Source organism: Danio rerio, chromosome 21 (assembly GCF_049306965.1).
Source record: "Danio rerio strain Tuebingen ecotype United States chromosome 21, GRCz12tu, whole genome shotgun sequence".
NCBI lineage: Eukaryota > Metazoa > Chordata > Actinopteri > Cypriniformes > Danionidae > Danio > Danio rerio.
Genome location: NC_133196.1, coordinates 44297501 through 44323950, shown reverse-complemented (window position 1 = coordinate 44323950; position 26450 = coordinate 44297501). Strand labels below are relative to the sequence as shown.

General features: G+C 37.2%; 1 protein-coding gene across 1 annotated transcript in view; it reads left to right on the top strand.

Moving 5' to 3' along the window:
* Positions 1 to 24445, top strand: part of lars1b (leucyl-tRNA synthetase 1b) — a 60948-nt gene extending 36503 nt beyond the window's left edge. Inside the window, exons 21-32 of the mRNA XM_073935480.1 lie at positions 394 to 451; positions 2749 to 2812; positions 3585 to 3768; positions 4102 to 4192; positions 4374 to 4514; positions 6351 to 6491; positions 12707 to 12817; positions 13112 to 13222; positions 16417 to 16521; positions 18236 to 18331; positions 21581 to 21713; positions 23519 to 24445. Of these exons, the coding sequence (XP_073791581.1) occupies positions 394 to 451; positions 2749 to 2812; positions 3585 to 3768; positions 4102 to 4192; positions 4374 to 4514; positions 6351 to 6491; positions 12707 to 12817; positions 13112 to 13222; positions 16417 to 16521; positions 18236 to 18331; positions 21581 to 21713; positions 23519 to 23721 (1438 nt within the window). The 3' untranslated portion in view covers positions 23722 to 24445. The remainder of the gene's footprint in view (positions 1 to 393; positions 452 to 2748; positions 2813 to 3584; positions 3769 to 4101; positions 4193 to 4373; positions 4515 to 6350; positions 6492 to 12706; positions 12818 to 13111; positions 13223 to 16416; positions 16522 to 18235; positions 18332 to 21580; positions 21714 to 23518) is intronic.
* Positions 24446 to 26450: the final 2005 nt, after the last annotated feature.

Genomic DNA, 26450 nt, shown 5'->3' with positions numbered 1-26450 from the left:
TATTTCCACACTAGGCAGGTTCGGGTAGTTAGGCAAGTTATTGTATAATGATGGTTTGTTATGTTGACTATCGTAAAAATTTAGTTTAAAGAGGCTAATAATTTAGTCCTTAAAATGATTTTTAAAAAATGTAAAACTGCTTTTATTATATCCGAAATAAAACAAATAAGACTTTCTACAGGCGAAAAAATGTTATCAGACATACTGTGAAAATTTCCTTGCTCTGTTAAACATTGTCTGGCAAATATTTAAAAAAGAAACAAAAAATCAAAAGGGGGCTAATAATTCTGACTTCAACTGTATATTATGGCTGTCAGTCACACTGCTATTTTAGTTCTGCATTGATGCACTTTTTCATTTACATGGAAATGTTATTTATCTTTTTCTTTATAGTGGAAAATGGCCGCAAGCTGTACGTGCCAATGGTCATCTTTTGCTAAACTCTGAAAAGGTGAGTTCTTTTTTTCTTATGTAATTGTCATGTAAACATTTATTGGGTTTTTAATAATCTGAAATAAATTACGCAGATAATGGGCCTGTTTCAGTAAGGAGGTTCAACCAACTCAGAGTTTAAACTTGAAGTCTGAGTTGACTTATCGAGAGATTCAAAACTTCGGTTTCAGAATAGCGGATTTGAGTTAGGTCAATCAAGTTGGAGTAGACTAAGGCCGTACTCACACTATGTACAGTTGCCTCGAATCGAGCCAAAGCACGCTTGTCCCCACTCCCGTCTCCCCTGACGGCCCGCACTCACACTACATTCGGGCCTGGGCACCCTTACGTCATCGCTGCTGCGCTGTTCAGTGAGAAGCGCTCTCTCACTCAGCAGCACAGTGAAGATTTCTCTAGTTATAGCGTTTCAGTCGTTTGTTATGCAGTGACATGCAGTCAAATATTTCACCAAACAGTCCTTAGGGATGCGGTGACACGCAGTCAGATATTTTGCCGAACAGATCCGCCACTTTTGACGCTCATAAACAATCATAAAGCCCTCGTGCTGCAGGACTGAGGAGGTCTGCTAAAGGTGCGCAGCTGTCATGCAGTGAGGGGTTTGCGTATTTAATAAACTACGGCAGTTTGCATTCATTGAACAGTAAGAATGATTAATAAATCCATATGAAACAGCCCCTTAAAAGTCATGTCTCGCTTTCAGTTTTGGGCTTTGGAGTGTTTAGCACTCGCACTACAAACGTACCCCAAGTGAACCGTGCTCAGGCCCACCTCTTCCAACCGGGCCAGGGCCGGCCAAGTGAACCGTTCTTGAGCCCGATTTAGCCCACTCACATTTATTAAATGATCCGGGAAACGAGCCTGGGCACGGTAGGAATGGCATAGTGTAAGTAGGCCTTAACTTAGAGTTAAGTGCATACACTGCGACTATATAAAGGCATTATCAATGGAGCACAGATATTAGAGTCACCATGGCAACATCTGAAAAAAGAGATTAGCATTAATAGATGTAAAGTGCACTTGTGTGTCTGCCTTTATTATTGATCAAGTGGTGGAGGTTGACATTTTGAATGTAAGCAGAACTAAACAATAGTTTTTAGAACAAGTAATAATGCCATTAATCCAGTCACAGTAGATATCCCTGTTGAAGGATAGTGAATTTAAGATAATTATTTATTAAAAGAGGACAAGCCATTCTTGTAAAATGTTTTCTTCATTTATTAAATGACTTTAACCTCAAAAGACAATGCCGACACACAATGAATGCGTGGTGGTGTTTAAAGCCATGAGATGTGGAGAACAGACGCTCTTGACATGCTCCAGACGCTTTGGAGGTCTTTAATAATATGATAACACTGATACTGAAATGACCAAAACTACATTTCAGATGTTTTACAGTGCGCTCAGCCTGCTGGTTTTTCCATTCCCACATATTTTCATCATCACACGATCTCTTAAAACACACTTTTAATGCACATACGGGAATTTGTTCAGTAAAAGTGTTTCCATGACAGTTTATGCGCATCTTTTAAAACGTTTATCCTACTCAGTTATGCGCATGTTTTTTATGCGTTTTTAAAAGTTATTTCCATCAACCGATTTTTTTTTTTTTTTATTTTTTGTTTTATTTTTTTATGCGCATCTCCAAAATACACACAAAAATAGGTGGATTGAAACATAAGGCTTAGGCGAGAAACACCTCTTTGTCTTTAAAAAAAGGTGAGGAGACGGACAGAAACTCTAAGTTTAGAGAATAAAACCTGCTCCTGACCAGGTTAGCTTCACAGAGAAAGTTACCACGGTAACTGACTCTGAGTTAAAGTTACCGCTCTTTTAGAAACAGGCTTAACTTACCCTGCTTTCTCCAGTTTGACAAACCTGCCATTTTAAAACGGAAAACCCAGTTTCTCTCCTTTTAGGGTTAACATACTCTGAGTTATCATTTAACCTCCTTTCTGAAATGGGGCCAATGTCTTGGTTTAAAAAAAAAAAAAGTAAAATAAATAAAAATTTGTAATTGGGCTGAGAGAACACTCATATTTTAGTTATGTATCATTTTAATATTTGTTATCATTTTCATTTGATCTTTTTATATGAATTGCAGAAATACAACTTCAACTTCTTTTATTTCAGTAATTGCAGTGATGAATTGAAAGTGTTTTTTTTTCTTATTTTTGCCATTTGGCAGCTGTATTTGAGTTAACAAGAATGACTTAATGATGTTTCTCTACATTTGTCAACATGCATGTTGTGGTTGGCCGTTTCAGCTATCTAATTAGTTGTGTTTATACCCACCAGATGTCCAAATCCACTGGCAACTTTCTCACTTTGAGTCAAGCCATTGCCAAGTTTTCAGCAGATGGTAAGCCCTTTATAAATGCTGGCTCATTGGAAGGCCAAACACTTTACATGCGGTCAGACTGTTATAGCATCAGGCTGCTTTATTTAGTTCCAGAAAAAAAAAAAAAAGATCCAATTCCTATGCCTGTAAGAATTTATGTAGATCAGCATCTTGCTTTCTTGTTTGTTCCTGTCTTTGGATATATATGAGAAGTATACGACAAACGTATTGATCAAATAATCATATTGACAATATTTTTTTTTAAAACAGAATGTACATTTTTAAATGATGTTAGAGAATGTTTTTATTCAGAATATAATTGAAAGGAAATGTTTAAAAAGGTGTCATGTGGAGGAATGTTTATGATTGATCAAATTGGAAGATCTCTGACTTTCTATTATTGTTTTAATTTGTGTTTTTTTTTTTTTTTGTACAGTGCATGATTTTTAAGAAATAGTTGTGCTTGTATATGATGTATCAAGTACAAGTGTTACCATGAATATAGCCATTGCTGCTTATATGGCTTTAATACACAGGTGTCAAACTCAGTTCCAAAAGGGCCGCAGCTCTGCACAGTTTAGTTCCAACCCTAATTAAACCCACCTGATCAAACTAATTGAGTCCTTCAGGCTTGTTTGAAACCTACAGGTAAGTGTGTTGGAGCAGGGTTGGAACTAAACTGTGCAGGGCTTCGGCCCTCCAGGAATTGAGTTTGACACCCCTGCTCTAATACATAAATTAATAGTCAAGTGATTATGATTTCCAATAGTCTCAATGTCTGTCTGTATGCTAGGTATGCGTTTGGCTTTGGCTGATGCGGGAGACACTGTGGAGGATGCTAACTTTGTTGAGGCTATGGCGGATGCGGGAATACTGCGTCTCTTTACTTGGGTGGAATGGGTGAAGGAGATGATCGCTAATCAGGACAACCTAAGGACCGGACCTGCAGACACATTTAATGACAGAGTGTTTATAAGGTAACAATTAAAAAGCAGCAGTAAAAACGGAAGGAACATTCCATTGAAATGGATTCGTTTCTGTTTCACATCGTTTGAGAAATATTTAAAAAAGATTTTTAAAAAATCAAAGTGAGCTAATAATTCTGACTTCAACTGCATATAGTTATCTATGATTCATATCTTGATATGTTCATTCATGCATATGTTTAGACATTTTGATCACCATATCTGTGTGCCATTTTAATCTAGATCTTAATCACTTATTTAAATCTTATACTCATTTATTCTGAATTTGATCGGTTTTACTAAAGCATAATTTAATTAAATAACATGCATGATATCTTTTTGCAGTGAAATGAACTCCGGCATCATTAAAACAGATCAGCACTATGAGAGAATGATGTACAAGGAGGCATTGAAGAGTGGCTTCTTTGAATTCCAGGTACCCTTTACACTTCCGTCCACCATCCTATTGCTTAAATAAACTATGAATGTAGTATGCATTGAAATGTGACAATTATATCTGCACGAGTAATAAACACTGCAAGTAATTGTGTCCTTCCATTAAAGTTTGAACTAGCAGCATGGCTATATGTAATTGAAAATGTCTTCATTTCTTAAAGGCTGCCAAGGATAAATACAGGGAGCTGGCCATCGAGGGCATGCACAAAGATCTCGTGTTTCAGTTTATCGAGAACCAAACACTCCTGCTGGCTCCCATCTGCCCACATCTGTGTGAACACACCTGGTCCCTGTTGGGAAAGGTAAGAGCTTCTCTACATTGAGTCACAGTTTCCTCCAGAAATTGCCTGCTTACTCCTAAAGTGTAGTGTTTTTTTTAAACAAAATATAATAGCCGCGAAAACTACTTTCCCCTTTAACTACATTTACAGGAGCACTAATTGTATTGCTATTTCAGATTATGAGAAATTTTCCTTCCTAGATTCAAGTAGAGCATATATAGATTCACTCGTGTTTGCATTCACTTTTTTTTTTATACTGATTATTTGGGTAATTTTTAGTGCCATTTTTGCATACTCTTCCAAAATGCTATACTGGCTACTGTTTTGCTCTTATTACATCAAATTCCAAATATATTTATGGAAATAGAAAAGTAAACAATCAAATGCAATTGAAATATATTAGGGATGCATCGATATGGATTTTTTTTGGCCGATATTGATAACTGATAACTCTTCAGACTTGGAGGCCGATATATATCATATATATATATATATATATATATATATATATATATATATATATATATAATATGTATATATTCACGATTTCACATAAATCAGCATGCAAACAATTTATTATTTGTTTTTCTTCATCGCAAATTAACATGCAACTTGACTGTTGCATAAAAATAATAGGTTAAATAACAAAATGGGATTTAATTAACAAGCAAGTTAAATATATGTTTAAATAAAATGAAAATGAAAGAGCTAAGGACTAAAACCATTTCAATTGTTTTTGAATAAAACGTGTTACAGTAATGTACATATTTAGAAATATGTCATGTCCGTTATTTTAGAGGTGTTTTGGCAGTTTAGAGCCACCGTACAAGCGAAAAGCTAGATACAGATTGTATTACTTTAGAAAATGCGGCATAGATTTATCCTATTTGGCGTTTTAGATTCTGTTGAACACTTGTAGCTGCTGTTTGTCAATCAGACAACGCTTCTGTGTTCGTTCTTGCTGTCAATTGCGTGAAAAATGATCGATGAAAAGTTTAGGATAAACCGCTGTGAGTTTCACTCAACTGCAGGTGCAGATTTGCCCTCGGAGTCAGATTTTGATACAACACCTGAGCATTGAGCACAGATGATGTTAAGACAAACGCAGAGCAGAATATAAAGACAGACTATGGCGGTGAATTGATAACCCCTATGCTGGATTCAGTGACTGGCGCACCTCTACCCCGTGCTGTTGTGAAGGCTGTCAGATCATATATGTGTGTGTGTGTGTGCGGTGACAGCCCTCATGCGCGCTCTTTATAATCAATATGAATATTGCGATCAAAGTGGATACAATCTTACATCAACAACACATGGCAAGCAACGCGTTAAGAACAAATAATCATATTAGATTACAAACAACCCAACTTGTTTAGCACGTGTGCATCTTTGTTGTTATGTTTACACATGTAATATTTTTTCCTGATGCGATTTAAAGCAAAATACACAATATCACTCAATCAAACATATCTATAATGATAAGGAACATGGTTACTTGACTGAGTTTTTAATGCCCAGCAATACCACATGAAGAAAGGACGGACTTTGAAGGAATAAACAGTGTGAGGAGAGCTCCATTGTAGTGCACTGGACAAGTCTGAACTAGTTCCGCCCACGCATGCGCGAGGCAGACAGTCTTGTACGCAATTTATTGGCTTAAAGATGTTGGCCTAATTTAGACATTGGATTGATAACAATAATCTTAAAAATAGCATTTATCGGCCGATATCGATATGGCCGCCGATATATCGTGCATCCATAAAATATATGATTGTGTATGTAAAAAAGAAAATAGACAAATGTAAGAACTGAGCAACGCACAGTTAACTCTGTTTATTGTTCTCTCTCTTCATATAGAGCAGTACTGTAATGAAGGCTCAATGGCCTACAGCTGGTCCAGTGGACGAGATCTTGATTCGATCTTCACAGTATCTGATGGACACTGCCCATGACCTCCGCCTTCGCCTGAAAGCCTACACACAGCCAGCCAAGGGCAAGGTATGACCTTTTCAGACTTGTGTATTTGAAATAAGGACCACCTTTGCAAATATCCCAAATACAGTACATATGTTTATATTTTGTTGTATACTAAGTAGGGCTGTGTGATTTCGGGAAAATATCTAATTGATATTTTTTTGACAGATATTGTGATTGCAATTTAATTTCCGATTTACTTTTGTAGTCATGCTTCAGCTCAATGATCTGTAAGCTGTGGCAACAATTCTGCGACAGCTCTTAAAATTGACTTGTTTTTGTTCGGTGTCTGTGACTTTGAAACCAAAATATTGCCATATTACAAATGCTGCTTTTCTTTGATATTAATTTGTCTATTTATGCTTCTGAAGCATAAGTCTCCATAATCTCACTTGTCAGTGGTTTCCTTTTTGTTTTCTTTTTTTTTATATTGTGGCTGTAGTTCGGTTGTGCGATTCTGATTGGGCAGGACGAAAGTGTGCTCACTCAATTTGATAGTAAGACTCACACACACAGCCGGCAGCCACGCATTTGCTCTGGGTGTGGGATATTTAATTATATATATAAATATGTATTTCATATTGCAGCCTCTTGCTATTAACTGATTACAACGTTTCAAATTGCAATTCGATTTTGATTAATCACACAACCTAATACTAACACTGATTAACATGTAACGTCTAACACATCAGATGTTTTTTTATTATATTTTTGATACAACAAGCAAAGTAAAAAGGGAAGGTGATGTTGTGTCACATTGTGTTCTAAAACACTGCAAATCGCCAACCAGCATGTATGCTACACAAATATTGGCCTGCATAAGTTAAAATGACACTCCATACCAGTAGGTGGCAGCATTTTGTGTTTGTCATTCAAAAATCATACCCACCAACCCTCACGTTTTTCCCAGAAGTCTCCCGTTTTTCATCATTCTATCCTACTGTCAGTCTGTTAAATGCATTTCCTGTAATTCTCACATATTTAGAATCTTTTTTTGAATGTGTTCAATAATATCTACAAGGAGTTGATCCTCCCTGTTGGTAGATTTCTGCCGAATCACCAGGGGATGATACCTCTTGCTCTTAACTGTAAAAGAGCTGTTCAAAAGACTTATGCTTTAATTTGTTTGGATTGAAAGCACTGTAATAGGTATATGGCCACATTCCCTTCCTTTCCATTTTTGCCATGCATCAGGTTTTTGGTTAGATGATCCCTTATTTTCACATTACAATCCTAAATGCCCAAAATCATACACTGTATAGTAGGTAGGTACCATATTCAGGGTTCAACATGAACGCCCCATTCACACGGGGCTAGGGCATCAACGCTTGACTGAAGGCGTGTCTAAAGTTGGGGCTAATGCGATCATCATAGCAGCGTCAGCCAATAAAAATTCAGTCAGCAATAGACCACTGTCTAGCTGGTGTATTTGCATACAGCGATCTGATTTTAAAAAATGTTAATAAAGGTATAGTAAGTAAAAGTGTTAATGCAAACAAAAGGAGCAGTATGGAAAATGGGCAGGTATTTAATTGCAGATCTCAATGATTTAACAAAAGATGGCTGACTTGCCAAACTTACGACAAACTGTGCAAAACATATCTTCATTTTTTTTTTTTTTGTCGTGTTGTTCGCACATAAACGTCTGCTTCCAAGACAATAGAAACACATTTTACTGGTGAGTTACTGATGTGGATTATTGTGTATGTATGTATGTATGTATGTATGTATGTATGTATATTTCTTTAAAAAAGCGTGAATCCCATGTAACAGTAACAGTATTGCTGCTTTAGAATATTTCAGACATATGGACATTTTGGATAATTAAGTGGAGCAAAGCCACAGCACACACACAACTTGATCTTCCATTGTTAAATGAATTTGATAAGAATGTGCAACATTTTCACTCTAGAAAGCATGTTTTATGTAGGAATGTAACTAATATGCTGCAACGGCCCCTTTAAATAAGAGATCAATGTAGCAAATTTTGACGCTCTCGCTGCCGGAACTGAAGGGAGACAGTGTTGTCACCAGGGAGGCCAAAGCGACCTTTGACGCTCTCACCGGCTTCGGTGTGAACGCACAGTTAGGAGAGAACACCAGACTTCCCTCTTCCTTTAGCTCCTTCGGGGGGATCCCAAGGTGTTCCCAGGCCAGCACGGAGCGTGTCCTGGGTCTTCCCCGATGCCTCCTCCCAGTGGGACATGCCTGGAACACCTCCCTAGGTAGGAGTCCAGGAGGCATCCAAAACAGATGCCTGAGCCACCTCAGCAGACTTCTCACGATGTGGAGGAGAAGCGGCTCTACTCTGAGCTCCTCCCAGGTGACCGAGCTCCTCACCCTGTCTATAAGTGTGCGGCCTGCCACCATTCGAAGGAAATTCTTGTCTTTTCGGTCATGACTCATAGCTCATGAGCATAGGTGAGAGTAGGAACGTAGATTGACCAGTAAATCGAGAGCTTTGCCTTTCGGCTCAGCTTCTTTTTTACCACAACGGACCGGTATTAACGTCAACCGTATTACTGCTGCCGCTACATCAATCCGCCTGTCAATCTCACGTTCCATCCCTTCCTCACTCATGAACAGAACCCCAATACTTGAATACTTGAACTTTTCTCTAATTAAATAAAAAGTTAATCTTAAGGTGGTCGCAACCCTCTTTACTCAGCTCTGCGCATGTTCATTTTTAAAATGGATGGCCACCTTGGCATTTCCGTTAAGCAGTTTTTATGCTCATATCTTCAATAAAACATGATGAATACCTCTTAAAGGTCAGAAGCAAATTTTATGAACAATGTATGATTGCACAGCTTCTTCAAACCTGCTGTCCGACATTACATCTTCAGTGATTTTGTTTATTTATGAAGCTTTCGTGTTAAGATATTGTATGGCAGCTACCCATTAGGTTTGTGCCTGAAATTTAATAGCATAATTTATAAAATCCTTAAACCATTAAGCCATTAAACAGATCCTTCTAGCAGTCCAGTATGCACTCCATCCCCACCCAAGCAGAAGTGGCATAAAGGACGAGTCAAGTCGACAGCTGTCATGTAGAGTGAGTTCAGCGCTGTCCCAGACCTCTCTTGACAGAGGAGTAGTGCATTATCCCTAGCTTTTAACATGGGACACTTTCCCTACAGTCTTTTTCTACCTATCCTGGGCTTTACATAAGCATTATGACTCAAGGCTCTGAGGACAGAGGCTTTTCTCAGCACTGTTGTTGGGGCCATGTGGTAATGGATGTCGCTTTGGATGAGGGGTTGTTGGGTTGATGTATTTTAGAGGGTTTTAGACCTCGAAGGGAAAACCATACTGATGATAACTGTATATAAAAACAGTGATATAAAATTAAATGTGTATATATATATATATATATATATATATATATATATATATATATATATAAATTATAAATATTGAAATTAAGGATTTCATAAACACCACATCTTATTATTTGGAGCAAAAAAAACCATTAATTTCAATTGCCTTTGGGTTTACTTTCGGTAGAAAAATCATTTCCTGATTTTCATATCATTGGGTTAATACATTTATTTGCAACATTAGACACAGAAAACAGACTAATATAATAGTTTATCATCTCCATACAAGCACCAATGCGCGCTAGCTGTGACTTTAGCCTTGTTCGGCTATCTGTTTAATTTTTTCAGCTTTATTGCCAAAATTTCAACCACAATTACTATTGACTTTGTTTTAAAACTCAACATTTCTCAAGGTAACCCACTTATTGCGAGTTCATTTTATGGCTAATTCATCACAACATCATTTGGTTAGATAGCATACTGATGCTATGGCTTGATGAAAGTTCCGTAAGACAAGTCAGCTGTTATGAAGGAACAGAAAGCAGATTGTTTAACAGCTATTATATAAATCTCTGTAGAATTGACCCAAATTATAACAATGTCCTATAGAGACTTTTTTTCCAAGGATGATGAGCTGAAATCATTATTGGATTATGCTGGGGGCCAAATTTGAGGAAACGTTTGTCTCATATAGGCTACAATGTACTCAACGCAATCGACTGTGTATAAATTCTCCACAAATCCTCCATCAGTGCAAAAGATCAGCTTAAAACTTAAATCATTTGTATTATCTTTTTATTCCTGTTAGGTTAGCTGACTATATATATATATATATATATATATATATATATATATATATATATATATAGTTAATCCGGAAAGTATTCATAGCGCTTCACTTTTTCAACATTTTTTTATGTTAAAGTCTTATTCCTAAATTTATTAAATTCATTTATTTCCTGAAAGTTCTACCCATAACACCCCATAATGACAATTGAAAAAATATTTTGGGAAATTGCAAATTTATTAAAAATTAAAATAAATGAATTTAATCCATTTTGGAGTAAGGCTGTAAAATAAAAAAAAAAATGTGGAAAAAGTGAAGCGCTACCAATACTTTCCGGGTACTCTGTGTGTGTGTGTGTATATATACCTAAAAGCCATAAACAGAAATTGCATATGTTTGTCATTTCTGTTACTATAAAACTGACATTTTCTCTGAAATAGATTATGCAACTTAAGTGCTCAGCATAAATGAGTACACACACACACGCACACAAACACACACACACACACACACACATATGTGTGTGTGTGTGTGTTATGTGCGTTGTGTGTGTTTATGTGTGTGTGTGTGTCTAAGCATGTAAGGACCCTGAATAGTCAAAGCTCAGTCGAATATTCGTACGGGTATTATGAAACAAGGATCATGTTATTTTTGGCTTCTTGGGTGTTCCTCAATGTCTGATTTCGCATAAATATTTAAACATGCCTGAATAAATACCAACCACCCATGAGAGATTTAAGTTTTACTTTCCATGAACTGTGACAGACAGAGGAGCATATACAAGCAGCAGGGATTTAAATCTTTCACAGTATCTGTGATAAGAAAATTAATTCATTTTAAATAATTAAAAGTGTGAAGACGCTTTGAAATTGTGTAATAGCTTGACAAGCAGAAACCTGACAGGTCTGCTGCACCATGCAGCTTGCCTAAATGTGTGTGCTCCGAAACTGCTCATGTAATTATTAAACAGCTTAATGCAGTGGATAAATGTTGGCTAGATTTTGTCTACATTATAGTCTCATTATTTTTCATCAAAAATAATGTGATGTTCATTCATTAGTTGAGTGGACCAGATCATGCACATTCAGGGTTTTTTAGTCACATTACTAGAGCAGAGAACCTGTCAAGTTTCTGTTTGTCAAGCTGAAAGCAACAAACATTTTCCTGCTTATTTTTGTTGACAAATTATGACTACTGTTAATTCAGTCATAGCATACAATGTTAGGGCTTCTAAAACAGCTTTATACCTCTATATATGCACTTTCAGTATCTGACTGATGACAACACTTGGAGGTTTGGAGCAGCATCAAAACAAACTCAATGAAAGCTAGATTTGAGCCCATGTGTGGCTGAAAAGAGAAATTAAAGACAGAACTGCAGAATTTGATGCACGTGACATGCTCAAACGTTTACCCTGCTGAAAAATCCAGCTTAAACCAGCCTAGGCTGGTTGGCTGGTTTTAGCTGGTTGACCAGCCTGGTTTTAGAGGGGTTTTGGCCATTTCCAGGCTGGTTTCCAGCCATTTCCAGCCTGGTTTTAGCTGGTCTGGCTGGAAAATGACCAGCTAAATCCAGCTAAAACCAGCTTGACCAGTCTGGTTTAAGCTGGATATAGCCGGTTTTGGCTGGACTCCCAGCTTGGCTAGGCTGGTCAAGCTGGTTTTAGCTGGTCATCTCCCAGACTGACCAGCTAAGACCAGGCTGGAAATGGCTGGAAACCAGCTGGCCAAAACCCCTCTAAAACCAGCCTGGTCGACCAGCTAAAACCAGCCTAGGCTGGTTTAAGCTGTTTTTTTTCAGTTGGGTATCTATGAAGCAAAACTGTGCATTCATCCCTCGAACAAACACAGAAAGCTGGGCAGTGTCCATACAGTCTGCATTCTCATCTATAGCCAGTGAATAGGCAACAAAGTTCTTGTCTTTTTCTTTAAGCTGGATTTGTAAGTCACAGGCCAGCTCATCCACCCAACTAATGACTACAGCCCCATTGACACCCTCTGCCAATGCATTGATCAAATGAACAGTTAGATGTGCCAAATTCTTGTCATTAATAAATCTTCATCATCTCATAGTACTTCTTGTTTAATGGACTGTAACCAATCTTGAAGTGTTGCTTTTTTTGTCAATCACAGAAGGGGGACAACAAACCACCAGCTAAGCCCACGCACTGCACCATCTATGTTGCAAAGACCTACCCACCCTGGCAGCACAGCGCCCTCTCTCTGCTTGGCAAACATTACAAGGTACAAACATCTTTATCATAGCTTGGTATTCTTATGTTAAAGTGAGCCAGTTGAAACAATCTTCAAAAATGGATTGGGGCTGGCCATTAAGGCAAATTACCTGAATATGTTTGATTCTGAATAAAAAACTCAACTGATATTTAGACTTATATTTTCAGTGCCACTTCTGAAAAATAAACATTTTATTACATTGCATTTCTATGGTGCTACTTGGTATTTCACAGTTGAAGTTAGAAGGTTCGATCTTGATGAGCTGTCAATCAAACTGTCATTCTTTCCCATTGTCATTTACAGAGCAACAATGGAGCTTTACCTGACAATAAGGTTATCGCCATGGAGCTCGGAGCCATGCCTGAGCTGAAGAAATACATGAAGAGAGTCATGCCATTTGTGGCTATGATAAAGGTAGAAGTAGAGTTTAACACTTGAGTTCTGTTTTATCTTTACAGCTTTTATTTCAGCCATAATAAAAAGAAGACACAACGGGTAACACTTTACAATATTGTATTAGTTCATGGTAGATAATGTGTTTACAAACATCAGAAACAATGCATGTGTTACAGTATTCGTTCATGTTAGTTAATTAAAATACAAATGTTCATTGCTAGTTTATGTTAACTCATGGTGCATTAACAAATCTTAACAAGCATGCATTTGGATGTTACCAGTTAAACTCTGCGGACCCTGTACCGGGTCCGTAATGTCATCGACTTTTGCTTTCAGATTTAAAGGGCTGACATTGCACCAGACCCCTGTAAGTGGTTTCGTTTGAAAGTGTACAATCTATATTTTATGCACATATGCATCACTTTGGATTTTATTCTACTGTACGAAAGTTATTTACACTTAAATACACAGTTTTTTGGATACCTGAGCTAGGTATTTTACATTGGTTCATTTTCATATTTTTCATATGACACATGTACAAGTTATAGCTCAAATGAAAGCTCTTGCCGGTGCTCATATGGTTCTAGCATTCTTTTTACTGAATTATATTCGCATATCAAACAGTTGTCGAATGAATCGCGGTGTTTCCATGGCCCAGAAGTGAAAACAATACATTTATGATCAATAAGCAGCCCCAGATAGCACAGACAGCTGTCATCTCTTATCTTATGCTGTGTGCTTCAGGGCCATTCTCCTCTGTTTTTGAGGTGATGTGCATAAAGTAATCCTTTTATATGTCTGATGTGGTCCAAACACTGTCAATTATGTTTGATCAAACAAAAGAATAGTGAAATATTAAAACAACGATCGATCCCTGGGAATAGAATAACTTTTGCATAGATTATGGTAGAGATATTTTTCTTGTTTCCTATTATTACAGACATGTGCAGAAACCACCTAAATTAATTAAAGCATGCTAGACCACACAGAACGTAAAAGGTACACTTTCAAATTTGAGTTTATAAAAAAAAAAATACAAAAAGCGCCTTTTTTTTTTAGGTGTTTATTATAACACAGACAGCATATACAGTTATTTTAAACACTTTCAATAGTGTTTTATGAACATTCAAAGGGTTTTCTTTAAAATGATACCAAAGTTTTGCATTTACACCTCTGCATGTGGATTTGGGAAGCTTTTAAATTTGGGTAGGCAAAATCCAGGCGGAAATCCCAAAATAACAGCAGAGTTTAACTGGTTAATGCATTTGTAAATGTTGCTAACCATGACTAATAATTGCTGATAAATATTGTTCATTATTTGTTCATATTAGTAAAAACAATAACTAATTAAACCTTATTGCAAAATAATAAATAATAATTTGAACAGTTCATTTAAAACTATTTTCTTTGGTCTTTAAAAAATTGAATCACATGAGGGCTAATAATTTTGACTTCAACGTTTTTTTGCTTCTAGGGAGTCCAGATTCTCTTAAACATTAAGAAACATCAGTGTGTTTCAGTCACTTTAGAACAACTCACTGTTATCTAAAATATGTGAAAACTGGAAAGTTAGGTTGGCAAGATAAAAGGGTTTAATGAATGATTAATAAAAATCACCTGGTGTATGCAGTACTTAAAGGTGCTGTATGTAAGTTTGACACCCAGGGGTTGAACTAGATATTGCATTCCTGCATAAAAACAAATGCAAGCACAGGTTGCCAGATTGATGACCAACACGATTGATTCTCGTTGGTTTAAATTGTGTTCTACATAAAAGCAATATCACGTGATAAAAGGAGTATTTTCCATATTAAAAGAGTTGTTCCAACCAACACCTCAAATTGCTATATTAGAAACTGCTATTTCACAGCGGTGAACAACAGGATAAATGACAATGATCACCTCAGGTACATCGCTTGCGCTTTATTCAATGTTAAACGCTGACATTGTGTACTTGAATGCCATTTTACATGACATTTATTGCCTTACTACTAAAAGCAGCAGCAGATAGTTCACCTCAGATCTTAAAAATAACATAACCTATTTGAAATTTAACTTTAGAACTGTTAAATAATGCAAACCAACACATAGTGATTCAGCAATTAACATTACATTTAATATTGTTAAAGAGGTTCAATATGTATTAATTAGATTATAAATCTGACCATTTTGTGAGTGAGTGCATATTCTGTGCTTCTGAATGGCTGGATTAAAATTTTTGCCATGCTGCGTCAGGTGAAAACGGCTAAATTGCTTATCGATGCAAATCTCGTCTTGTAGTGTTTTGTTTGGACACGCGTTTACAATGTAGCCTGCTCACCTAGTAAAGGAAAGAAAGAAAGGCTAAAGTGGCATTGGGTGGGTTAAAAGCACAAAAACAAAGACAGCATTCTGGCACGTAACATTTTTAGAGCAGAAAAACTGACTTCAGTATTGTTTTTCAGATAAACAAGTCAAAAACTTACATACAGCATCTATAAAGCAACACTATATATTTGATGCAGTTGTGTACTGAACTTCAATTTATTTTAAACTGCTTTGACACAAAGTGAAAGGCGCTATAGAAAAGAATGCTATAGAAGAAAGATGAATTGGGTTGAAGTGAACCAAATTCCCCATAATAGAAATCCTTTAAGAATTTAAAACACTAAACTTTTGTTGTTGTTTTTTTTTTTTCTTTTTGCTTGTTTGCTAGCAGGGTGTCTGCGGGGTCCTAAAACGTATTAAAAATTAGAAAATTAGGCCCCTTAAAAGATCTTAATCACGTTTTACGTTGTCCAAAGTGTTTGACTCAAAATAAGCATAAACATATAAATTTTCCTCCTAATATTAACAACGTCATGCTCAATCCACACGATTGGGTCAGGAGTGTTTAGCCCAGCTCCACCAGGTGATGTCATGTAATTTGCGACAAGCGCGGGAAGGTGTGACACTCTCCACATGTTCTGAAACTATAGAGCGAAGCAAATGGCAAAATAGGAAAAAGTAACTCCAACTGTTTATTAGGGTTAAGGTCTGATACTGCTTAGAACTTGAAGTGGTGATGAGGTCTTAAAATATCCTGAGAAAGACTTTAAAATGTCTTAAAAGGGTATTGAAATTACCTTTGGGATTCCTGCATATACCTTGGCTAGGTATACAAATTTAGGTAATGTTTAACATTGAAATGTCTTAATATTGATTCAGTTGTTTCTGTTTTTGTGTGTTTCCAGGACAACCTAGAGAAAAACGGGCCCAGGGTTCTTGACCTAGAACTGGAGTTCGATGAGCGTGCTGTTCTGCTGGAAAACATTGTTTATCTGACTAACTCACTTGAGGTATCGTCTTGGAGATCTAAATGTACATTTCTACATAATCAAAGCATGGAGATCATAAAAGGTCCTCACTCTTATGTTTGAGATTTATTTTATTTTTACAGTGCGTCCAGAAAATATTCATAGCGCTTCACATTTTCCACATTTTTTATGCTACAACCTTATTCCAAAATGGATTAAATTCATTTATTTCCTCAAAGCAAATACAAAAACAAAACAATACGCCATAATGACAATGTGAAAAAGATTTTTTTAAATTGTTGCAAATTATTTCAAATAAAAAACCTGAAAAATCACATGTACATCAGTATTCTCAGCGTTTGCTCAATACTTTGTTGATGCACCTTTGGCAGCAATTACAGCCTCAAGGCTTTTTGAAAATGATGCCACAAGCTTGGCACACCTGTCTTTGGGAACTTTTGCCCATTCCTCTTTGCAGTACCTCTCCAGCTCTATCAGGTTGGATAGTAAGCGACAGTGTACAGCCATTTTCATATCTCTGCAGAGATGTTTAATATGATTCAGGTCTGGGCTCTGGCTGGACCACTCAAGGACATTCACCGAGTTGTTGTGAAGCCACTCCATTGATATTTTGGTGGTGTGTTTTGGGTTATTGTCCTGCTAGAAGATAAACCGTCGCCCCAGTCTGAGGTCAAGAGCACTCTGAAGGAGGTTTTCATTCAGGATGTCTCTGTACATTGCTGCATTCATCTTTCCCTCTATCCTGACTAGTCTTCCAGTTCCTGCTGCTGAAAAACATCCCCACAGCATGATGCTGCCACCAACATGCTTCACTGTAGGGATGCCATTAGCCTGGTGATGAGTGGTGCCTGGTTTTCTCTAAATGTAACGCCTGGCATTCACTCCAAAGAGTTCCTTTGTGCCCTTTACTAAGGAGTGGCTTCCGTCTGGCTACACTACCATATAGGCCTGATTTACGGATGATGGAGGCCACTGTGCTCATTGGAACTTTCAGAGCAGCGGAACTGTTTCTGTAACCTTCCCCAGCCTTGTGCCTGGAGACAATCCTGTCTCGGAGGTCTAAAGACAATTCCTTTGTCTTCATGCTTGGTTTGTGCTTTGACATGCACTGTCAAACCTGGAACCATATATAGACAGGTGTATGCCTTTTCAAATCATGTCAAGTCAACTGAATTGACCACAGGTGAACTCCAATGAAGCTGCTGAAACATTTCAGGAATGATCAGTGGAAACAGACCTGAGCTCAGTTTAGAGCTTCATGGCAAAGGCTGTGAATACTGATGTACATGTGATTTTTCAGGTTATTTATTTGTAATAAATTTACAACAATTTCAAAAACTTTTTTTTCACATTGTCATTATGGGGTATTGTGTGTAGACTTTGAGGAAATATATGAATTTAATCCATTTTGGAATAAGGCTGTTACATAAAAAATGTGGAAAAAGTGAAGCGGTGTGAATACTTTCGGGATGCACTGTATGTGAGATCAATGGCAAGTGGATAATAACATTATCAAAAAAAATCACAGTCCAGTTTTCAGATGATTTCTTTTCCAAAATGGTCTTTTCTTCTCCAAAATGTCTTACAAAATAGAAAAGCTAAGAAAAATTCATATTTGCATCAACCAATCCACAGTGAATGCAGTACACACGATTTAATTAAGTCCGAAGCCTCGTGATAACTAGTGTCGTTCTTTCTCTTTGACCTCTCTTTCTGTCTCGCTCTCCCCTTTCAGTTGGATCAGATAGACGTTGTGTTTGCCTCTGAAGCGGATGAGAAAGTAAAGGAGGACTGTTGCCCTGGGAAACCGTTCTGTGTCTTCAGATCTGAGGTGATGATGAGAGCCCACAGAGGCCCTGTCATAGCTGTAGCACCAAAGCCCCATCTATTGTGTCTGGGTTTTCTTTTTCTTTTTTTTCTAATGGTTGATCTGTCCTGTGCTACATGCAGCTAGAGACGAGCTAATTTTAGAAAGGCACTGGTAATGCTTTAAAGAGTCCTCTCACTCTCATGGTCTAGTGCTCAGCATTCGTGCAGATATTAAAATGCTTATAAATTAATACAAGGCTTTTGGAAGTGAGTTTTATTTCTGTATAAGGATATGGTGAAAAAGCATCATGCACACAAAAAAAAGAAGGCAGGAAAGGTAATTTTGTTCATTATAAAGTGTCCTTTATAATTAATTTATTTGTGAGTTTGGTAATTGACTACCATTTACCATGATTTGCTAAAGACGTCCAATAAAAACTCATTCGGTGTAGAAATAGCATGTCTGTGTGTGATGTGCAATGACATATGACACAGGTATTTTAAGGAGAAGGTCACTTGTTAGGATATTCCCCATGTCCCCATTTTTCAAAAGGTTTATAAATCATAGAGGCTTACAGACTTAAGATTGGGTCATTTGACTCAGACTACCAATCTGCTCATCACTGATGACTTTTCAACTTACTAGTCACACCCTTGCAACCAATTACAGCTCCTTAGCAACTTTCTTATAGACATCCATTGTAAAAAAAAATCTGTCATCGACTTTACATTGGACATACTAACAACATACCAATTCATACTGACTACACACAAATCCATACTGACAACACATACCAATGCATACTGACAACATACCGATCCCTACAGACAACATACCAATTCATACCAATGATATACCAATCCATACTATTAACATTCCAGCAACATGCTAATTTATACTAAATTCATGCTAACAACATGCTAGTGTATACTAGAAACATGCTAGTGACATGCTAATTCAGTTTTTATAAAATCCATTTAAAAAATCTATTTTTCAAAAGGTTTATAAATTATAGAGGCTTTTTTTCAGAAAGGGCAATGTAAAAAGGAGTTTTACAGTATAAAATAATGGAAACCTATGGAATGTCCCTGCAATGAGCTGTATGCATGGCAAGTCTTTTTGAGCCACTGATAATCTTCTTGTGAATGGTTAATGTGACTATTTATTGTTTAAAGATGTTCCTTTTACAACATCAATAATGTAATTGAATTACAGTTTAGTTATGGTGGCTTGAGAAAGCCAACATACTGTTATACTGCATAATCTTATTCTTTTTCTGTCTACTTCTGAGACTAATTTCTATATGCATCTTTTGTTAGACCGTTCATGCTGCAATCACCAATCTAACACCAAACCTCCAAACTGGTCTGACTCGGGTTGCTATAACTTTTCCAACTGATCTGACTTGTGGTTTTCTGAAAGCTGACCTGTAAATTTCGGAAAAGTCCCATTGACTTAACATTGGGCCAAACTTTATGACCTCATAACTTTCCGCCAGACTGTCATACAGACTTAAGATTGGGCTCATTTAACTCAGACTACCAATTTGCCTGATGACTTTTCAACTTACTAGTCAATCCATACTATAAACATTCTAGCAACATTCAAATTCATACTAAATTCATCCTAACAACATGCTAGTTTATACCAGAAACATGCTAGGGACATGCTAATTCAGTTTTTATCAAATCTGTTTAAGAAAATATTTTTTAACTTCTTAAGTAAATAATGTAATTATGTGTAATTATGCCTCTTTCGAATCAAATTATTAGGCTAGTCAAATTGATATCATGGAATTGATCTTAAAAAAAGACCGCGTTTAGACTGCAAGATGGATCAGCGACAGGGGCTTTCACACTGCATGACTTTACAAGAGGAAGAATCACCGACAACTTTGTCCAAACTACGTCTCACAACCAAAAACACGTCGTACGCCTTTAATGGGGTAGAAAATGTACTTATTTGCTCACCTGGGTTTGAAGGGAATTAGCAATTTCTCCTCAACTTTCTTTTTTAACTTTCTGTATGACACTTTAAACAGACACGGGTGCTCCTGTCAAACCACCACTAGTTTTTCCTCCGTTTCTTGGGTCCAAATAAACCGAAAATTAGTGTTTTTAATATCTCCCTCAACTTCCCGCTGGCCTGCAGGAACACACACAATGAATACTACTCTCTCATTGGCTGTAAACGATCGCCGGTGTTATTTTCAAACTTTCAAACTGCATGATTTGAATCGCCGACAGCTCCAGATATTTAGCACACCTAATATCTCACAGGCATCGACGACTCATCGATGATTATCTCAGATCGCATCTTTGATAGTTCATACTGTGTGATTGTCACTCACGTGATTTCAGGCATTGTGTCTGCGAATTTTCAACACATGTCGACGAGTCAAAATCGGGGCTAAAGTCCTGCAGTCTGAACTCGGCATAAGGTTTCAAAAGTCATCAGTTTATTTTCATAAAGATCTTATCTTCCGTAGGCCTTTCTGGAACCACAGCTTTAAACCCATGTCTGATTTCCCTGGTACGAATAATGCGTTACATTATGAGAATTTAGATTTTAGATTTCTCCCAGCTCAACCTGTGACTCATGCCACGGTAAAATAGTGGTTCTTACAAATGGGTTAGACATATTTTGTCTGAGTTTTTTTTTTTTTTAATAATCAGAATATAATTATGTGTCAAGGCTTAAATTGCTTGTACATTTTCTTTCAATCTGTGTCCATGAAATGCAAGGTGAGCCAGCAGACCAAAAATATGCTGATCTCAGCTGAGCTGCCCTAAAATAAACATGTTTAAAGACGCAATATCTTTATACATAAACTGCAGACTTTAAAATAACTATGTTGTCGCTTAAAAAACTCTTATAACTTGATTTTGTGGCATAATTGATGAGTATTTTTTAATTTTGCGGATTTCCCATCCGCCATTAACAGTCCTCATCTGTTTCCTGTGCAGCGCATGTGAGTTGCTATGGAATAATAGAATTTAACACATGTTGTCTGGCGTGAGACCCACTTTATAACGCATCTCATTCAGGCAATGAAGATAATCCATTTTAAACTAGTCAGATCTTAAATTTAGCATGTTTATAATATCATGGCATTCAAGATAAATGTCCCTGTGCATGTAGCCCATTCACAAAACCAAACGTGTGTGTTAAACAAGTGAATATATGAAAATCCATTGATGACATTGATCTGTTTATTGTACCAGCCATATAAATGCATGGTGTCAACCTCGACCTGTGTCTGTCCCATAGCCTGGAGTGATAATCTCACTGGTGAACCCTCAGCCATCCAACGGTCTGTTCTCCACCAAGATAGACATCCGACAGGGAGACAGCAAAGACAGCATCATTCGCAGACTGTCCCGAGTCAACAGAGGCATCAAGGGTAAATCTTATTTACATTCGTTTTGGACAGAATAGAAGCTGTAAGAACGATTTAAAGGGTCACGAAACACCAAAACACTTTTTTTGAGCTGTTGACAGTCGTATATGTGTCCCACACTGCTGAAAACACTATTAGGACACATATATCTCACTAAAAAGTGAAAATTGGTTGTTTTTGCGTTATTTCGAGCAAATTCCTACTTCCGGTTTGAAACAAATTTTTGAAGCTGCGTCACGGCCATGAGATAATAGCGTGTATTATAGCATGTGGACTGAACGTCTGTACCAAGGCGCTCGTATTACGTCTCCGAGTGCATTGCATTCATTCATGAGTAAGGCTTGGTTTAAACCAATCAGCGCGCTCCATTATGAATGCACTGCAACTTCATTAATATGCATGCTAGCTTTCTTAGACTGGACCTGAAACAGTGTTCAGACGGCAGAGAGACAACACACGTCGTGTTGCCAAAAGTTGTGGGAAAAGAATAAGAATTGTTTGGAGATACGAGATACAGTGTTGCTTTCGTAATGTGAAGGTTTTGTTTTCATTTTGTCTCTTTGTGAGCACTGCTAGACTCACGCGTGGATCCGTAGACACGACGCGCGGTAGAAATGCGTTTGTTTGGAACATTTTTTACTCAAGAGCATTTTTCATCTATGGTGAGATCCAGATTTGCTGCTCGTCTCCTTTTAAAAAAGACGCAGCTCCAGTATGTGCTGATTGTCCTGTCTACAGATTCTGTGTGTGCGATCAGTGCCCTTTCTTTGTTCATTCAGATGCCAAAGTTATAGTTGGTATGGTCAGCTGTACTCTTTCAGTGTTTAAAGACAGACCTTAGTCAAAATGATTTCTAAGTTACTAACTTTACAGAATGTTAATATCACTACAATATTGAAAGATCCGCTGTAAATGCTGCTCTGAGTGTAAACACGTGAACACTAAGCAAACTTTTGCCGACCGTCGTGTTGAATTTTCGCTGCAATTTTGTGATGGGATAGTCTACAAACACACGGCTTTCTGACCTCCTGAGTGCATCTGAGTTACAGAGAAATGCAGAGGCTTTTTTCTCTTATACGACGTGCGGTATCAAACATCCCACTGTCATTAAACACACTGTCTCCCCTGCGTGTGTGTTTGTTTGTTTGTACTCGGTCAGAAGCGCGTGCCCAAATGGCAACTCCCATTTTTATTCAAACCCTGCCCATTTTAATTCAAACCCTGCCCATTTTCTCCCCTGACACTCCCACCCAAACAAAGCTAGACACACCCACTTTCCTGACTTTTTCCAAACTAGAGGTGTGAAAGCATCCTGCTGAAACGGGGGGTTTCATGGCCTTTTAAAGGATTCCTCTTCTGCTTTTTAAACTTTGAGTCTCTAGTGTGTGCTGTTTGATCATAAAACAGATCTGCAAAGTTCCAAAGCACAAAGTTTCTCCCAAAATTGTTAGTAGATATTGTCTCTGAACTCCCTCAAACGCCTCTGCTGTAGTTTTTTTTTTTTTTTCTTATTGGAATGAGCTCAAAATGTTTCCAAATTAAATCATTCCTGGCCATGGCCTGCCTAAAGTATCATGGCCTGGTTGAGTTAGCAGTGTGTTGTGACGTCATAGTTTCCCACTCTATAAAGCTCATTCTGATTCTGAACATGGTTGAGTCAACCATCTTTAATGTTGAATGGCAGTGCTGTTAAATTTGTTTATGAAATTGATGTTGGGTTGCTACTCACAGGATAAGGTCTAAATAGATTTGGAGGTACAAAACCATGCAATTGTCTCTCAATCTCTAATAATATTGTTAAATTTCAGATTTGTCCAAAGTGAAGCTGATGCGTTATGAGGATCCTGTTCTCGGACCACGGAGAATCCCAGTTTTGGGGAAGGAAGAAGAAGGCAAACTTCCAGTCTCGAACAGTTCAGTCTTCCACATCAGCTTGCAAGAAAGCAAAGTTCATATGAGCGACAACGGCCTGAAAGTGGACATTGGAGATACGTTAATCTACCTGGTTTAGTAGCATCTGAGACTGTTGTTTGTTCCTTCTTTCCTTCCTTTCTTCTTTTCTTTTTTTTTTTGTCTTGGGGTATTACTTCAAACAATAGTGTTAATACTGCCGAGTCACTAGTTCATTCAACCGTTATCTAGCATTTATTCTTGTCTCAGCATTTGGTAACTACTTTATTTAAGGTTCTCCAGTGTCTGCATAAAAAAATCGTGTATTCACATCCATTTCTAGACTTTCAGAAATAAAGGTACAAAAGCTGTCAGGTTTGTACTTAGAGGTTCCATATTGGTACCCTAAAGTGTACATATTTATACCTATACATGACACAATGTACCTTTTGATAAAGGTTGACAATTGTTGTACCTTTATTTTTGAAATGTATTGTTTTAAGTAATCGAAGACTGACAGGAAATGTGAATTCAATCAATACTCATTCAGGCTTATGACTTGATATGGACATATGCTGCTGTTGTTGCGTTTTTGCAGATGAGGTGTTTTCATAATGTTTATGCTACCTGTTGGATATTACTGAATTTTTAACATCCGTCCTGAATTAACAATTGTTTTTGCATGTGGGAGTCGTTCATCAGAAAAGACATGATCAGGTCAATAGATTGCGTATTAATTGGCTGTATTTTTGTCGGAGAGCCTCAATAAGACATCCATTTCTTTTCCTTCTTCCCCTCTCAGATTAAATGTATTTAGTGAACACAATAAATATATTCAAATAAAATTTACATTCGTTTCTTGGAATAATTCTGAGCGCAAATGCCTCCTGTTGGGATGTTGGAGTTGCTGGTAGACTATTTGTTCTTCAGGATTTGCTAGTGATATACAGTTTTAAAAAGTGCTCAATATTATTAGTCAAAAACGGAAAAAAAGTTGAATAAAAAATAAATAACTGTTGGCTGCTTTGATTAAAACCATGAACATTAATCTGATAATCCATTAAAAGTTCACCCCCCGCTTTTTATCGAAGATTGTCTTGTGGGAGGACTTTTAGTTTAGCTTGCCGTAATATTGGCTGTTTCTTAATTCCAAGCATGCAGAGAACAGACTTGCGTTCTTGTGAAGACTGGTCTTGCCAAGTTAACAGAAGAATGAACTCAGGAGACCGCAAGAACAGAGAACGCATCCTGTAAGAAATGAGATGCTTCGTTCTTCCATGTTCATGTGACCTTCACGTGGTTTAAATAATTTAAACATTACAGCATTCATACAGCGATTTAATGTTCTGCCCCTTTTCACAATATATACTGCATAAAGACTTTACAAATATACTTTGCTCAATACAAATAAAACAGATTTTAATATGAATTTCAGCAGAATTTAATACAATTTTCATGCTAATGTTTACTTTCACTGTTCCATTTCACTTCTGAGACAATTAAGTTATATCTTTGAACTTTAATAATAAATCTATATAAAAAGCTGCTCTTTCCACCTTCTTATTCAGCCACAATGACTTCTGGGACTTCTCAAGCGAGTTTTGCGCTCAAGTCTGCATTAATCGATATCAAGAACACATCCAGGAAGTTTCACGCGTCCTCTGTTCTTGCGGTCTTGAGTTTTGGAACTGAACTTTGGCAGTTGATGATGATGTTACATGAGAACACGAGGACGCAAGAACACTGAAGAACGCATATTGAGAAACGGCCATTGAATCAGATTATACCATTAGCTGCTTGTTCTTGACTTCAGCAGGCACAATGATATTAAGTGGTGCCTGAAAATAGTCCCCAGCTAGGTAACCAGGTAACAGAGCTGTGTATGTTTCTTGCTTATTATACCAGAATGAGAATATACTTCCTAGCCATATTGGCCTAGAAAATAGCAACTTTTTATTTTACACTGGTCTTTAAATAGAAAAACGATTAAAACTCTTTAGAAATATTTGAGTGAGAATTGTCTTGTTCGATTTAGGCCTAATCCCAATTCTATTTTTGTACCCCATCCCCTTCCCCTTGGCCCTTGAAACAGAGTTTTAAGGAGAAGGGCTTCAAAATTTACCCCTAAGAAATGGGACAGCACTCAACACCTGCACACCTCATCATATGTCATCGCAACCTCATGCTTCATTTGAGATCAGACGATCGCGACTGCTGTAGTTATTCTAGTTGTTATTTTTTAGTATTTATCTTCAGAAAATCGCTGATGGCATATCGTCTCCTTAGAATTATACGGTTCTATCTGACATTTTTTTGTCAAAATTGGGTTATTGACATATTCTTATTAAGTGAAACTTATTTACATTATAGGATGTTTTTTAAAAGGTTGTTTACATTTTAAGAATTTCTATTTAAAAAACAAATGTTAAACACATACTGTTTGCTATGAAATGCAAAAACTTTAGCTCACTATCTCAAAATCTTTCAGAACGCAAATAGAACCTTATAATTACAAGGTGACGATTTATAATGTTATCATAACAATCTAATGTGGCAATAAGATCGTAACTGTACTGTACATTTACACAATGGCCATATTCATCTATGTAAACACACACACACAAACACAAACACACACACACACACACACACACACACACACACACACACACACACACACACACACACACACACACCACACACACACACACACACACACAAAAACAACATTAACATTATAGCAGACACTGTAAAAAGCTCATTCCCAGCCACTAGACTTTTCTGACAGGGTATTTGAGTGTCAGAATGTTGTGGGACTGCTGTACAGCAGTTATGAGAGAGTGAAATTTC